The following is a 17051-nucleotide window of genomic DNA, read 5'->3' as shown; positions in this document are numbered from 1 at the left end:
TAATTATAGAATCATGAAATTGGAATAATGCAGAATTTAGGAGTAATGTAACGACGAGATTTTTATATATTGAATAAAACATTTAAATAGCTCTGCAGGTTTAAAATATTACAAAGGTTATAGAAATGCAAGTTTTTCTTTATTGAACAATATATTTTTAAAAATACTTTTGTATTCTTTACAGCGTACAAAATAAAGAGACAAAGCCCAAATAATTGTTTATATTATAATATAGTATTTTTCTAAATAATTTACCTTAATATAAGGTCAGTCTACAATACACAACATGTATGATTACAGATTAATTTACATCACAATTTAATAGCATAAGAGATCAATAATTATTGCTCATGTAAATTGTTAAGCTACTACCACTATGTTCAGTACAGTTTAAAATATGACTACGTCGAAACATTGAATTGCTCTTAATACGCACAATGAGCTGTTGGTTGAATTAAATTTCTAATTTCCTTGACATCATTTGGGTGAAATATATTTAAATATAATATGCAAATTTGAGTAGGGAATATTTGTGTCAGCAGTGGATGGAATAGTTTTTTATAAGTAATTTTTAATGTAAATTATACAGGCCTTTTAAATGCTGTTATTTTCGATTATGTTTTGTAACATTTAACTTCTAAGTATCAAAAATGCATCGCATATACCTGACAATTTTTATTTCATTAGAAATACTATTATAAAAAAGTTCAAAAAATTATAAGTTCAAATAATTTTAAGACAAAACAAAAAAATATTGATTTAAGTAAATAAGATTAAATTGTTAACATTTTTTGTAATAAAAAAAAGCCATAATGTCTGTAAATAATCAATATAATATTAATTAATTAAAACTTCTATGGCGGATAGTTTTAATTATTATTTTTATTTTATTTTAAATTTATGTTGATACTATTGGATGATTATAAAATAATTAGTTTAGAAGTCGCAACTGTTGTACTACAGATAAATTGTATACATAGTATTAAACAGGGAATTGATTAGACACATTACTAAAACTAGAATCTAAATCAATATCTTTCATATCTGAATCTGATGTTGAACTGTCTGCCTTTCGGGTGTTATATTTCTGTTAAGAGACAAAACAATAATATTGTTAGTAAATTCAATAAATTCCTTTTTCCCACCTACAACTACTCACTTCTGATATTTGGTTAGATACAAGCGAATTTCCATTAAGCTCTTGACAATATTGTGCTGTCCTGTAGCGACGTACTCGTAAACCAGGACCAATGGGACGTCTACCAGCACTGTAAAACAATGATGAATAATTAAAAATGATGTTAGGAGTAATAGAGTTTATGACTTACCTTTTTCTTCTTAAATTAAAATTATTTGAATTTGATTCGGTCTCTTGGTAGTAGTCTGATAGATCACTCAAATTTGATGGCCGGTTATTGTTCAGTATTTCGTTTACTTGTCTGCCCAGCCTATCTAAATGCTCATCGTCACTTAATCTCACGCCACTACTGCAGGAACTATCTTCGCCCTTTAGAAATTATACATTATATTCGTCTTACTAGGAGCTTAAAAAAATGATTTTATACTAACTTGTGAATGAGCGGAGTCAGACATATTACCATTGAGTATGTCTTGGTGGAGACCCGAATCAATAGTTTCAGTTTGTGTTTCACTATTAACCTTATTGCTACTTATTTGTCGAGAGGTATTCCAATTGAATTCCTTTGTGTTATCACACTACAAGTAAAATAGGTATGATTAAATAATAAAATAGTTGTTAGAACAAGTAAATTAAATAAGAAAAAAGGTACAAAAACAGATGTAACGTGTTTTAATTTCTGCGCAGTACTGTTCTCCAGTGAGACTAAGTATATAGTTATAATGAGCGTTTAAGGAAAATTATTTTATTTATTATATATTATATCTATGGATATGAATTTTGTTAACAAACCTTATTGTTTTTGACAATTGAGCATATGACCTGAGCTTTTCTAGGACGAGTTTTTCGTTGAGTTTGTTTTGGAGCAACAGCAATCGATTCTGGTTGATTTGAACTACCACATACTTGTGCATAAAGTGTTGCTTTTGGTGGCAATTTCTATTCATCATAAGAAATTTATTAGATGTTAATGTATAAATAAGTTAAAAAAATTATAATTACATTATCATATTCTTGAAAAACTCTTTCTGGAGATGAAGGTGATGTAGTTGTAGATAAACTAGACTTGTCTTGTTTGTTCAATCTATCTTGAGCTTTTAACAGTGGTCTTATCAACCTTTTTTTGTAGACTTTAGACATTTGTTTTTCTCTTCTAAACAGTAAAGATAATAATATTATATACTAACATCAAATGCTACATCATGGTTATATGTACAAGATAAAGCATATATAATGTACTTAAAATAAAGATATAGAAACTTTAATACAAGTTCTATAACTTAATATTTCTTTTCAAAACATACCTAATCAAATCTCGTTCTCGTTGTTCCAATTGCAATAATACTGCACTAAGCTCCATATAGAGATTGTTGGCCCTTTCCAATTTCCTTTCATAATGCTCCCTAATATCTTGCGCATGTTTTAATTCATTTTTTCTTTTTTTAATTAGATCTTCTTCAAATTTCGGTATATGGCTCCCATTGGTTTGCATTTGCAACATATGAATTCGGATTTCTTCTTTCCATTGAGCCTGAACAATTTGTTTTTTATTTTTATAAATATGATCAATAGAAGCAAAAATGATTCAAGTTAATGACATTTACCTGTGTTTTGAAATATTCATCGGGTGTGCTAGCCAGTACTTGAGAACTAGCTATATCTAAATGCATCATTATGTGCTTGAAAGATGGTCTATTACGTGGTTTAGCTGCCCAACATTGTTTGATTAATAAACGGAAGCCATCTGGACATGATGAAGGAATAGGTAGATGTAATGAATTACTACCAACACCCCAAATTATGGCTGATGAATCTACATCTTTGTACGGTGTTTCACAGGTCATAAGTTCCCACAACACTACACCATACGACCTAAAACGTTAAACAATTAATTTATTCTTCAAATACTGAAATATATACAGTTTTATAAGATCACATTTTAAGATTTGAAAAAACACTAACCAAATGTCTACTTTTTCAGAGCAAGGTTCATTTCTTATGATTTCTGGAGCCATCCATGCGACTGTACCAGCAAAACTCATTTTAGTGCTTATTTCATTCCATTCTCGACTGGTACCAAAATCACTGATTTTCACAATTTCTTGTCGTCCAATTAAGACACTAGAAAACAATAAATATTATTATAATTTTTCTAATGTGTATTATAACAGGAGATATAAAAATTATTTACTTTGGGCTTTTAAGATCTCTATGAATGATTTTGTTCACATGTAAATAGTGCATACCCGAAGCAATTTGTTTGGCCCATGACACTAAACGTACTGGTGGAATTTCTTCACCATCTCTAAGCAGATTATAAAGAGGCCCATAAGGGCAATACTCCATAACTATACAATAACATGGAGCTTGAGTACATACACCCCTATAACATAAACAGGTAAATAATATTTATTGATAATTAATGGTAATCGGCTTTTGATAATATTTACATAGTAAAACTAACAATAATTGAAAGTTTTGAACAATGAAAAAAATATTTAACCTACTACTAAAACAAAACAAGATAATACAAATACAACAAAATATATAAATTTCATTTAAATTATTTGCCACACAAACAATAATAAAGAAATGTGGAGGACCTAAGTATGAAAGTAATTTACATGGTGTTTGCGTCACGCATTATTCTAATTAATGGAGCATTATACCTACATATAATTAAATAATACATATAGATTGTATTATAAAAATTGTAATATTAAAAATATTTTTAGTCTTACCTAAATTGAACTATGTTTGGATGATTGAGCTTCCTAAGGTGTCGAATGTCTGTTTCTTTTTGTTCGCGGACTTTTTTTACCGCTACAATTTCATTCTTCAATTTACCACTAAACACTGCTCCTTGTGCTCCTGAACCTAACCACTGTAGGTCACTAATTGATTCAAATGGAATATCCCAAAGATCTAAAAAATGTTATATAGTTTTAGTAGATTTCACAAATGTGTTTATTACTAATAAATTAACATAGCTATAATATCTTATTGAGAAATTTTATTATCCAGTTATAAAAATTATATTTCTTAGAACAATTAAAAATGATAATTTGTCATCAATTGTAAAGGTGGTAGTTGGATATATGTTTAATACTTAAATGTTCTCACTATTTGTATTATAATGTTAAAAACAATGCAAAGAGCACTCACAACTAGTATTCATATACATACACCAAGATATGAATTTTTTTTTTTAAACAAAAGCGATAAAAAATGTTTACCTTGATACGATTTAAGATCATGGCTGTTGCCTTTTCCAATGATTGCCCACATTGGCTTTAAGCATCCCAATAGGCCGTCAATCCAACCGCTCGGTTGTAACACGCCAGCTTCTAATTTGCCATTTCCCAGAGTATTTTCTTTGACTTGCTCTTTATCCTTTACGCTAAGGTGGCCGAGTTCTTCTTGGATACATAACATACTGGAAACATAAACAATACTAATAATTAGTCTAATCAACAAGATGTTGAACACAAAATATTTTTAAACTCATTATAATTTGTACTTTTTTTCTCTTGGCTTCAAACTCAACTTGGTCCTGCAGACAAACATATCGGTCAAACAGTGCCTCATGCTTGTTTCAAATTTTACAGTCGTGTTAAATGTTTTTAAAAGTTTTTTTTTTTTTTTAATTCCTTTACGCGTTACAAGTTACAGGAACGGACAAATGTCGGTCAGAAAAACATGCGGGTGGCCAGGTACTAATATTATTATAATACCGTTGTAGTAGTTTGCACATTGATGATGTACTAATTGTGTACGGAAATTGTAAAAATAATAATATGACAAACAAGTTAATTCGATTATAAGTAAATGTTAAAAAAAATCAACGTGTAACAAATAGAACAGGAAGATGACTGACGCGTGCGTTACATAACCAAAAAGAAACGTCAAATTCGTCGTTGGCGTTTCCACGAGAAAACACTGAACGTACACCTAATAATAATGTACCTATATTATATTATACTATTATGATAAAACGAAGAATAAAAAAAAACAACAACAATAATATCGTTATTCGTTAATCGTGGTCGAAATAATAGCGTTTATGCACAATAATTATTATTATAATACTATTAGTGAGCGCACCAACGTCGTACCGTGTGTGAAAAGACAGAAAACTACCGCCGAACGCGGTGGTACAATATTTTTGGACACCGTTATTAAATATTATAATATACGGGCTACGGCGTAATGTAGGCACAATATTATTATCTCGAGAAAAACATTGATAGTGATGAAATACTGTGTATACAATTTATACCGTCAATTATATATTATTATTTTACCTACTGTAAGTTGCGCGGTTCCGGTTCGAGGAGGACCCCACTCAGTCGCGGTGGAATAATAATAATAGCTGGTTTTCTATGAACCCAATCCGTCTAGACGCGACCTTGAGCTCCGGAATGCCCGCGAGAAAACTTCACCATACCTACTACACTCGACTCGACAATAATACAATACCAATAGGCAACAGAACGCCTACCTATAGAATATGCATTGTGCATTGCAATAATTATTGTACAGATTTTACACTCTGTTTGGAGGCACGAAATACCGCATGCCGCATTGATGATCTCAAACAAGAACGGTTTTATAAAAAAAAAAGCGGTATCTTAGGGGCGAGGGCCGATATTACATACTAACTAGGTACTGTAACTAGTTAAATTAATAGGTTAGCAATGAATTAAAAAAAAAAAATAAACATCGTGTTGTCTATTATAGTTAGGATACAAAAGTTAGTTATGGACTCTTGTTTCTACCTAATGTTAAAGTCTTAGAAAAATACACATTGTTGTAGGTTTGTAGGTGTAGGTACTAGGCAAAATTTCAAATAGTCATGAAGCTTTTTTAAAAATCAAACATTTAAAATTATAACTCCCCATATATACTATACCTACTCATCACTCAGTAACTTTATATACGTTTGAAGATGACATTGTGACACCCTCTCATGCAACCGAACTATTTGTTTTCAATTAAACAGGGGTGGTTCTAGACTGGGACAAGTTTCCCGCTAAAATTTACTGTTGATCCAGTTGGGCCACAGCTATAATCTCAGAAATTGAAAATGTATTATGCGTGCAATATTGGGACACAAATATATTGCGCTACCTCTACAGAACTGTAATAGAATTATAGAGACTATCCTGTCTTTCAGCTTTCTACCATAACACTTATTATAAACAACAGTAAATAGTATTTATTAATACGGAGTTTAGGTGAAAATATTCGATAATAAAGGGTATTTTGTTGGGGTACCGATAGGGTAATGCTTGTAAACACAGTTTAAAGAACACGTTTTATAATGTATTGTATATTTTGTATAAGTATACAAAAATGATCACTAATAGACTGCAGAAAAAAATATGACGCAAATATCGATAACACTGTATAAATACACTACAATAAATACTAAAATATAAATAAATAAAATCTAGCGAAAATGATGTGCTTACACTTAGCAGTATAGTTTTAATTGTAAACATTGGAATTGTTACTATCTGGGAGTCTTCATCAATACTACAAAAAAAACTTATTTCAGACCCTATCATAATTGTCGGTTATATAAAAATTAAATTTTATAGGAAATTAAAATGTAAATAAAAACGGTCATGACGTGTGAATTGAAAATCAATTAGTTATACAATTTAAACTAGTTTTATGAACTAAAGTCTAAAATAATATTTATGTAAAAATGAACCTACAACAAATCTAAACAAATTTAAAAATGTAATTAGAATAAATTATAAATACAGCGTACGGTTGTCTTAGAATCTCGACTGAGAATTTAATTATTATTAATTTTGAATGTCACCTCTTAGAGCTAATTGTAGTCTGTGTCCTGTAAGAGCAAAGCAATACTGCCTTTAGGTTAGGTTTCTGTAAAGGATATGACATGCCACGTATGTTCTAATTTTAAAAACATCAGTACACGTTATGTCATAGTCTATATACGTACAAGTACAAGGCTAAGTCTAAACAATTTGGAGCTATTAAGACATTGCATAATGATACATCACATTAAGATTAGGAGCTTCGGAACATAACTATTAAGTATTTTTAAATGTCATAATATTGATAATTGTTCATGATTGAATTTGTTATTCAATAGTAATAAAAATTATCTAATGTTTATAAATCGAATTCTCAATTCAAAGTACAAACAATTATTACCAAGTATTGGTTAAAGTTGTTACAGGTTATTAGTTATTACATAACAATAATTCAAAACAAATAAACCTATAGTATTTTTAACATAAATTATGTTTAATTATTTTATACATGCATAAATTCTGAGAAAAATTGTACACGATGCATCATTAATTGAAAGCTGATAGGTACATTTGATTAGGAATTTCGTATTGTATTCTAATATAAAAAAATATACAAAAATTGCGAGCACGGAAGTTATTATGCCACTTGAATCAGTCGTGCGTTTACCTTATTGAAATCACGATATTTGAATTTATCAAAACACAAATTACTACATATTAAACAACATGATAGGTATATTAGGTATATAAGCGCAGATAGCCTAAATTATGTTGAGTTCTGTGATTATTCAGATAATATCAATAAAAATAAATTTCCTCGAAAAGCATACCAATTAGGCTGATAGTTTTTAGGATGCTCACGCCTAAAACTGTTACATATCGAATGTTACTTCATTTGAATATTTTTTAAATTGTACCTACATAGTTAGTAGTTATCGTTGTGGATTTTTCTACGCCGGTCGCTTAAAGTTCAAACGAGTGTTCATTAAAATGCTAAATTATGAAGTACAAAAACAAACATAAATGAATACGATTATATCCATTCATTGTGTTATGCAAATAGAGATTATTTAATTCTGGTACGAATACATTTGGTGTAACTTCAAATGTATGTACTATGCAGTATTGTAAGTTAGTAACAGGTATTTTTGGTTTTTAAGCGCCAAGCTATCAACTGTACAATAACCATGTAGCATAAATCAGCTGATAATTGCTCGATATTGATGCATTGAGCACTGAGTTATCAATTTCATTCGTTAGATTGGTTGTAGACTGTAATAGGTTGATATTTTGTAAGAATTATGACATTGATTTCTTTAAGTAGGTACTTTAAGGCATTTCAAAAAATATTTTTTATTTTAACCAGAGATGGGCAAATACATTTTACAACGACACTAATATTCATCAAGAAGTAAATTTATAGGCACATTATGATTTATGAATGTATCAAGATTTTGTATACTGTATCAAGGCTCACCACCACTAATGATAACAACCATTGGGACTTATGGATTTTGAAATAACGCTTTATCTTTGAATCAAAATCATATAAGAAGTATGTATACGTTATTGACTGTAGTATACTACAAGACTTAATGCAGACCGCCATACGCTGTTATTATAGATTATATAGATGTCATTTCCTGGATAGCCAATAATAATATCATGGGTTAAATATCATTATAATTTATAATAATATTATGGTATAATATATATTTTATTATTATTTACGCTACGATAAGCCTAATACATTAAAAATATCGAGTTTTTTTTCTTAATAATGTAAGAGTCTCATCAGACACTAAAGCTAAACACTAAATAGGCAAGTGCAGACGGGAGGAGCTTCTATTTTTTAAAATTGTCTTAGGTCTCGAAATGTCTTGTTCAAAGGATCTATCACGAAATGATGTCGGTTACGGCCAAGAGCGGGAGATACACTAGACGCCTTTTTTTCGACAAATCGACTAGCGTAAAGTAGAGTTACACACAAGTCACTCTCCTCCCCCCCCCCCAGGGCGCGTGTAATTTCTATATCATTATTAATAATAATTACGTTCCACGTATGTGTGAGCGACGGCCGCACTAGCACTAACGCTTGCGCGTAACTCGCCTTTTGGTGAAGTACAGCTCGTCGCGGCCTTTCGACGAACCGCTGACTGTGGTCGTGTCGCTGCAACTGATGGCCGTTGCATCCGAAGACTTTGCCCGTTTGCTCCGCGAGAACAGTTTCCTGATGAGCATCGTGTCCGGCGTTCCAGACGTGACCGCTGTTATTCGCCGTTATCGTTAATTTATGCGTTATAACTAATCCTCGACACTCGAGTGACATGTATACGTCATGTTATAATAAACTGTAGAAAAACTAAACACTTAAAACCGCGCACTTGACTACTGGCGAAACGCGACGCGGCCGAGCGGGTTGTACCAGCGACAGCGACGGTCTCGATACGTTTGCGCGCCGTTTGCCTGCGAGTGCGACCAATTACTATTGTAAAATGTAAAACGAAAAATAACGTTTAAATTCGACGTCATGCCATTTCAACGTGTATGTGTGTTATAATATAAACATGTAAATAAGCGTGTTTGTGTGTACACCAATGTCGGGACCTGTGTATGTATGTGTGGACGAAAAATGTACAAAAGCAAATAAATGACGACAATGGCACACGTGCTCGAGACAGACGCGCTCGTGCAATTAATACAGCCAGTACGCCGGTGTGTGAAATTTATTGTGTAAAATACCGCATATTATTGTATGTTTGGGTACGGCTGGCTGCATTTAAATTAATATTATTAAACCGACGTGTGGAGTATATTTCGTGTGTACCCGGTGTAGAGAGTGTACGAAAACAAAACTCGTGTTTTCACCAATAAGGACCATATAGGTATTGAGTGTAATAGCGTTATTATAGAGTATGCGCTATTATTTGTGTACATACACAAGTCGAATAACGCGTTACAAACAAATAATATATTATACTCGTACAAAGCTCCAAGTCCGTTTGGACCGAAATTGTTTTTCGTCCTATGACCATAGTATAACGGTTGTGCGGAATCGCGGCTAATAAAATAAGATATTTTAATATTATTCTAAGTTGTTTTGCAAACAACATTATTAAACACATGTCGTCTGGCGATACAATCGTCACATATTTAGTTCCCAAATAACAATTTTGGATTTACGGGAATGCATAACTGAGTAACTTGAAAATATTAATCGTTGGTTTCTAAAGGTTAATGTGTGTCTCCATGTCAAATAGTCCAATATTGACCTACCGGACGATATTAAGTTATTTTATAGTGTTAAGTGGTTTGATGTCTAATCTGGTATTTCAAAATTGGATATTTCCTATTTCAGAATCTAGATAAAGTTTTGATCATTCATTTTGTATGGATGTAATTTTACGCTTAAGCTACTCAGTTTCTCAGAAATATACATCTCCCGAGACATGATTTTACACCCAAACAATAATAATAGATACATAATAATGAAGCCAGATCATAATGTCATCAGACCTACGCAAAACGTATGTATGCAGTCTTTTAATTTTTAAGTTAGTTGGTTACATTATCAAGACTTGAATGAAATCTTCGCCCGACAACTTCATCTGTAGAACAGTATTAAAATATAAGCGGAAAGAAAGTTCCAAAATCATAGCAAATGTATTGCAGACGGCAGTCGTCGACCGTCTAATACTCCAATTAATATATTTTTAATAGTATCCCGAATCGAGCCTCGAGGTAGACACAAAGTTATAAAAATGTTCTGAATAACGATTCGTTTATAATCTAATACTTCGGTAAAACAAAATTTTAAAAATAACGATATTTTACCTTTTTTAGCGACACGAGTACCGTCGGAAGTTCATTTTAGATTTGGTCGATCGCGTAAGTTTTTTATTTTAAAAGAGGTTTGAAAACGAAAAAATTCAACAACAAAAAAAGGACTTGCGATTTTTAAAAGTTTAAACGGTACACAATACTACTGCAACGAACGTTAAACGCATGATGCAAAACTACTTAACAATGAAAATAATCCGGTCTTCAATTTCCCTGTTCGGTTAATAGTTGACCTTCAAATCAAAACCGTTCCACGATTAAACACTACACCTTTATTGTTTTTCCGGTTTTGTATGTCGCGCCATACCCATTAGAAAGCAATAACGGGGTTAACAGACGATAAAATTGTTTTTTTTTTTTTAAATAATATTATTCCTCAACAACTATTAAATGTTGTCGATAAATATACTGCGTACCGGAGGCTGTACATGTTATTAAACATTTATGCCAATATTAGCATTACAATATATATTTTAAAAAATACGCCAATAGTAAACACTATTATCGGGACGGATTGAATTTGATTAAACGCGTTTTACCTGTTGTAATTATTAATCGTGGCTCAATTTTTCTCGGTGACAAAAACCGAGGTAACAATATAAATCGAATAAACGCCTATATATGGGAAGGCTATAGTAAAAAGATTTATTGCAAATCAAATGGTGTGCTGTATTATTTATACAATTATACAAAAAATTAGTATACAAAACATAGTTCCTCATTATTATGTAATATAGTGTAGGTATACTAGTTATATATATATATATATATATGTATATATTTATAGAAAAAGATAAAATTTAATGAGCCTTGAGACAAATTTAATTTATCGCTGATAATACGATTACATAAACAGTTTTAATCGTGATTTATCATAATTTACATAATAATAATAATAATAATATTTTTAAAACTTTTATTAAGGCAATGGCATTTTGTCGATCTTTTAAGTATGAGCCTTAAAGATTTATTTTTCTTGAAAATCCGTAGTATTGTTTTGACTGTAGGTAGTAGGTACCGTGTAAATATATTATCTTATTTGACTACAAAATTTTAGTTGAAACTTTATATATCCATAATTTATGGTACGGACCAATTTATGAAAGATTTTTCATCTTTAGAATTTTTAAAAGGTTTTAAACATTTAAACATTTAACGGTTTAATAACGTTTTTGTTGTGGTACCATATCTTAAATAGAAAACATATCAAAAACCTTTTTTAGATTTTTACTTGAAAATGCAATTATTTATTGAAATTATATTTTTGAAAGCTAAATGATTAAATAAACATATGTTTTTCAGTACCAGTGGCTTAAGGATCTCAGGAGCTAAGAAGCACCGTCAAGGTTATAAAGTTGATTTTTTTTATGCAAGATATGGAACGGGAACGATGTTAGGAGTGTAAGTTTTAAAAAATGAACTCAAAAAATCTTCTAAGCAGACCAGCATAATCCTAATGTTTATAAATGAAATAATACCGTTGGAAGCCTAAAAGTGGACGACAGAACTAATACCACAACAAACAGAATACGTTTATTTTTAATAATCTACAATGATTCGTGAAATGAAAAATGCCCATAAAGATTTGACAATTATCAGACTCATCAGTAATCAGCTACAATGTTTTGGATCAAGGGACAAGTACACAACGAAACCGCGTGCTTACAAGTGTACTTATTGGCTATTGCACTAGTTTGTACACACTACACAGTAATAACCGCGAGGGTTGTACTATATTAATGTACATGAGTGCATGTTGTATACGTAAGTTGGTATCTACGTGACCAATGGCGCATAAGCCTTTCGTACAATAATATATTTAAAAAAAATACTATAAGAAAGCATACCTTGACATATTATATAATTATAAAGTAATAGAACCTACGTCGTATTGTAATAACTTAAGGGTAAATACAGGAATCACACGACCGGAAATAAAATTATAATAAATCAAAATATCTATTTGGGTACATATTATTATGTTTACATTGATTGAGTCACGTAGCGGTCACGTAGTGGAGGCGAAGCTGAAAATCAGGTTTGTTTTTTTTTAATGAGTTATTTATTTAAGCCAGGTACCGTACATATCTGAACATTTTAAAAGTCTTTGTGTGTTATGCTTGAAACTAAAAAGCCATTATTAAATTTGCTTGTAAACAAAATGTCTTAGTTTTTACAATCGTTCTGAAATACCACGACGCAAAACTATACTCCGGTGTTTAGTTGAATTATTGTTTTTTAGACTTCAAAATCGGCTCAGAGTCAAACAACAACGTAGGCACACGAAGGTATAATATTTGAGTACTCGGAAACATAAATATTCGAAATCGCTATTTTACTATTCCAAAAACCCTGACGTACTGTGTTCGTATGTGGAAAGTATAAGTACATCAAGTTTATTAGTAAACATACTAATGTATTTGTTTTGAATGATAAACAGTTTTTTAGAAATGAAGGTGAACGCATTTTTGTGTTCGGTAACACTTTTTTTCAGTATGCGTATAGTTGAAGCGTTTTTTCTCCCGATTTTAATTACAATTTAGTATTTAGAAATTAGAATAGGTACTATTTTAAGGCATGCTAATACAATATATTTTTACAAACAAAAATAGCAATAATAAGTTTACGTTGGGAAACATTAAATAATTAAGCTCTGAATACAGCTGTGTGTGGAAATTATTGGTCGACGTTAGTCGGTTTCATTCATGCCCTAAAAGTGTTGCCAATTAATCCCAAAAAACGATTATTTTATAACTCGGTAATAGGGTAAACTTGTAAATTTGTCGTGATAAAATATCTACTTAACAGACGAATTTTAAAATTTCCTTTTTTTTTAATTACTTTATAAATTACAATTTCAAGTATGATATAGATATAACTATTTCGTAATGATAGTTTTTTTTTGACAGAACCACCAATTTGTTTCCCGTTTTTCTAATTTCCATAATAGTACTGTATGTAATTAATTTGTTGACATAAAAGTATAAGCCTGTCAAGAATGAGTACTTGCAATATATTCAGTACATGACTTAATTTTCCTTAGTTATATTGATAGAATATATAGATGTATAGATGTTCATGTACTGCGTACGTAAAGTGACGTTTTTAGGGGAGGGGCTAAGGGGGCTACAGCCCTCCACAAAATGGATTTATATTTTAGAAAATATAAATCATAAATAACAGTGCAGTATGTCACTTTTTTTTGATTTTGGCAAATCAAATTTTGGCTCCCTTGAAATAAAATCCTCACTACCGGGCAGAATAAATATGTTTTTTTTAATTTTCTCACTCAAGGCCAGTTCATGATTATTATTTTTATCTATGTCGAGTTATAATATTAATAGTGCGTTAATTTATGCTGGGTTACTCAAAACTTCATTGATTCGTGTGAATGATAAATCCAATACTATTTTTTTTTGTTTCGATGCATTTTTATTCTTCTATTATTAAATTCATTTTTTCATTTGTATTTTGTACAGTTTATGTACAATTTATGTATGCCGATCGCCGCCATGGTTTAATACAGGATTGATATTCTCTGATCGTCGTACCGCATGCGCACTTCTTAGGCATTAGTTCCGCAGACTATAATGGTCTTATGACTCATCGTCTGGAGGTAATACCGTGTTCTTTTGCCGAAAAATGTTTACCTACATAATATTTTACCGCCATACCTAATTCGCAGTCTCAGGTAAGCACCGGTGGTTTTAACATTGTTATCGAAATACGCGTATTATACCTACGAACCTTTATAAATTGTCTTTTTATTTTGTGGTGAAAGGAGTTTTTAATATATGATAAATGCGATTTTGCGAAATCCGATTAAAACATACCATCATATTATACAGTACATTATTTTTGGTTTTTAGCCTCAATGTCTAATTATTAGATATTATTATTACTATTTACTTAAATATTTTTAAACAAATTTGTTTTAAAATACGTATATAATTTATGGAACCAAAGATAGAGAGAGAGGTTTTTAAATTTTTGTTGTGAAATCTGTAAAGTAGGTTTTTTTTAATTATTTTGTTTATTAGGAAATAAGCAATATGTTTAACCGAGTCCCACGCCTCCCTTCTATACCGTAGTAATACAACCATATCATAAGTACTCATGTACAAATTAAAAACGTGCCCATGCGTAATAAGTAACAAAAAAGGGGGGGGGTGGATTTTTAATTATATTATCATTATTACAAAATGTTATCCACGTTGCCATAGTTTTACAACAAACGCGTAGGCGCATCCGAAATTCAAATTAGTAGTTAAGTATGTAATAGGTGTATACAAACAAATTATTTTACTAAAATAGAAGTCATTTACGTTCAGGCATATTTTTATTTGTTTACGGTTAACTGCCGGTAGGTACGCGTGCATCCTGCTTTACAGTTGCTAGGGGAGGGGAGGGGAGGGCAATACCATCCATGCGTTAATTGTGCGTATGCAAAAATGGCCATGCACGCGAAATGTAGGTACACTCGAACAGCATGTGTTGTAAAAATTAGGATATTTATCTTATTCGTGCATGCAAGTAATTAATCTTTAACTTTCTATTTTCTTTACCCACCTAAAACGCGCATGGAATTTCAAAAGTTTGTATAGGTATGCTTTTAGTATGCATATGAATATATGTACATACTATATATGCATATGCTTTTACTCAGCATTATGTGTAGAAGTATTTGCATATTATAGTATACCCTATACATAGTATATAGTACATAGTACATAGTATACCCTATACACTACATACATACACATAGGGTGTATCAATATGATCCGACAGAATTTGAATTTTCAACAATTCTCTCAGACGTTAGTGCTTGGTTAGAAACGGATTCGAATGGAAGGGGAGGTGTGCACAGGAAATCGTGTAACGATACTTCGCGGTCGGTTTACCTTTGAGTGAGCTTTTTGTCCGTCCTAATCGGCGGCGTGCCGATTATCTTGTCCATTTCCAGATAAGCCGTCAGATTCGGAGCACTTCCAGCTCTTACCGTATCCATGATCGTTGGCCGGTCTATTCGGAATTCGGACACTACGATTCGTTCTGTCACTATTGTAATAAGCGTAAAATCACTAACACTCGCGGCTATGGAACACGTTTTTAGTGACGGTGTTACGGCATAACGTTAAATTTTCAGCGTTACCGGCGCGTTGAAAATTACACAAACGGGACGCGTCGGGCACCTGCACGGGACGAGATGCCACAGCCGAGAATGGCAAACAACGTCTGATGGTTACCCTCGACGGTGCATCTTCTTCAGTGCGTTCTGGTGGCGGTGGTGGTGGCGACGACGACAGGTGTACGCGACGAACAATGTATGGACTCGGGTACAGCAGAAGAGTACATGATGCGAATTATACATACACACCGACTGCCGCGTCCGGCAGTACACCTCGCCCGAAAACCGGTATTCGAGTGGACCGGCACAAAGACCTTGATGTCTTGATGACTAATCTCTCAAACGCGGTCACTGTTGTAAGCATGCAGAACAATACCCCTCGGCCCGCGTCTCTACCTCGGAGGTCCTTTTCTCGCTAGACGGGTTTGCTCACCTTAGCGTTGCCGCGTGTACGTGTGTATGTTTATGTGTACCTGCCCCCTCTTCACCTGTGTCGCGGCACTATTACGACTCTACCTACCCAACAGTAGGTATACTATACAAAAACTAACGCGGTTCGTATTTTTTAATACTTATTAATATTATGTACGCCGTCGACTTTTTGGTCTTTAAGCGCGGCTAGCGCACGGCCTTTCGTACACAACTCGCACAACACCACTGTCGCCGTCACACCGAGGGGTGACTATCGGAGGGGTCGGTCTGGCCGGTCGATCGTGTGGCGCCGTTCCGCTACCCCTCTCTCGCGCGGTGACGTCACGCGACCGTGGCGGGGGTGGAAAGAAGAAAGTTTTTGGGGGTCAAAACCGAACATTGTAATGCAGTAGTATTGCGCGAATACGTTGGCCGACGGTGCCGCCATTGCAGACCAGGTGCATGTGGTAAGCAGCGGTCTCGCGCGGACCGAAATTAAAAACGCCGCCTCGGCCGCCCCTTGTAATAATCGCACCACAAACAATATTGTCGGCGCCCCTAGTTTTATGGTTTCCCTGCCGTCTACAAGGCCTTCAATATGCTTTTACACTAAGTATTAAATCGCCTTTAAACATTAATTATATTTTATCATGTATACAGTGTATTGTGTTCAGTGTTCAGAGGACATTGAAATACGAATACATGTGACAGTGCGGATACAAACCTGTATAAATTAAATTAT

At 32.6% G+C, this 17051-nt stretch overlaps 1 protein-coding gene across 3 annotated transcripts; it reads right to left on the bottom strand.

Annotated features, from left to right (window-relative positions):
• Positions 1 to 180: 180 nt before the first annotated feature.
• On the bottom strand, positions 181 to 16525 carry LOC126832764 (mitogen-activated protein kinase kinase kinase 13). Of its 3 annotated transcripts, none has more exons than XM_050563687.1 (13): positions 15672 to 16525; positions 4375 to 4574; positions 3880 to 4063; positions 3330 to 3521; positions 3101 to 3259; positions 2743 to 3010; positions 2443 to 2669; positions 2141 to 2291; positions 1931 to 2077; positions 1570 to 1716; positions 1329 to 1507; positions 1160 to 1268; positions 181 to 1087 (listed from the first exon to the last, which is right to left on the bottom strand). In XM_050563687.1, exons 1-13 carry the CDS (start codon positions 15776 to 15778, stop codon positions 983 to 985), a joined length of 2175 nt encoding a protein of 724 aa, XP_050419644.1. In that variant the 5' UTR covers positions 15779 to 16525; the 3' UTR covers positions 181 to 982. The 3 variants fall into 3 exon arrangements, with proteins under 3 accessions (XP_050419644.1, XP_050419643.1, XP_050419645.1); XM_050563686.1 differs by lacking the exon at positions 15672 to 16525 and adding an exon at positions 9041 to 9325; XM_050563688.1 differs by lacking the exon at positions 15672 to 16525 and adding an exon at positions 4659 to 5386 and having other exon boundaries at positions 182 to 1087.
• Positions 16526 to 17051: the final 526 nt, after the last annotated feature.

Source organism: Adelges cooleyi, unplaced genomic scaffold (genome assembly GCF_023614345.1).
Source record: "Adelges cooleyi isolate 19-005CV unplaced genomic scaffold, UGA_ACOO_1.1 ACOO_flye_CR_arks_rails_tigmint_CR_PRNA_167, whole genome shotgun sequence".
NCBI lineage: Eukaryota > Metazoa > Arthropoda > Insecta > Hemiptera > Adelgidae > Adelges > Adelges cooleyi.
The sequence above is the reverse complement of the archived record's forward strand: the minus strand, read 5'-3'. Positions and strand labels throughout refer to the sequence as shown.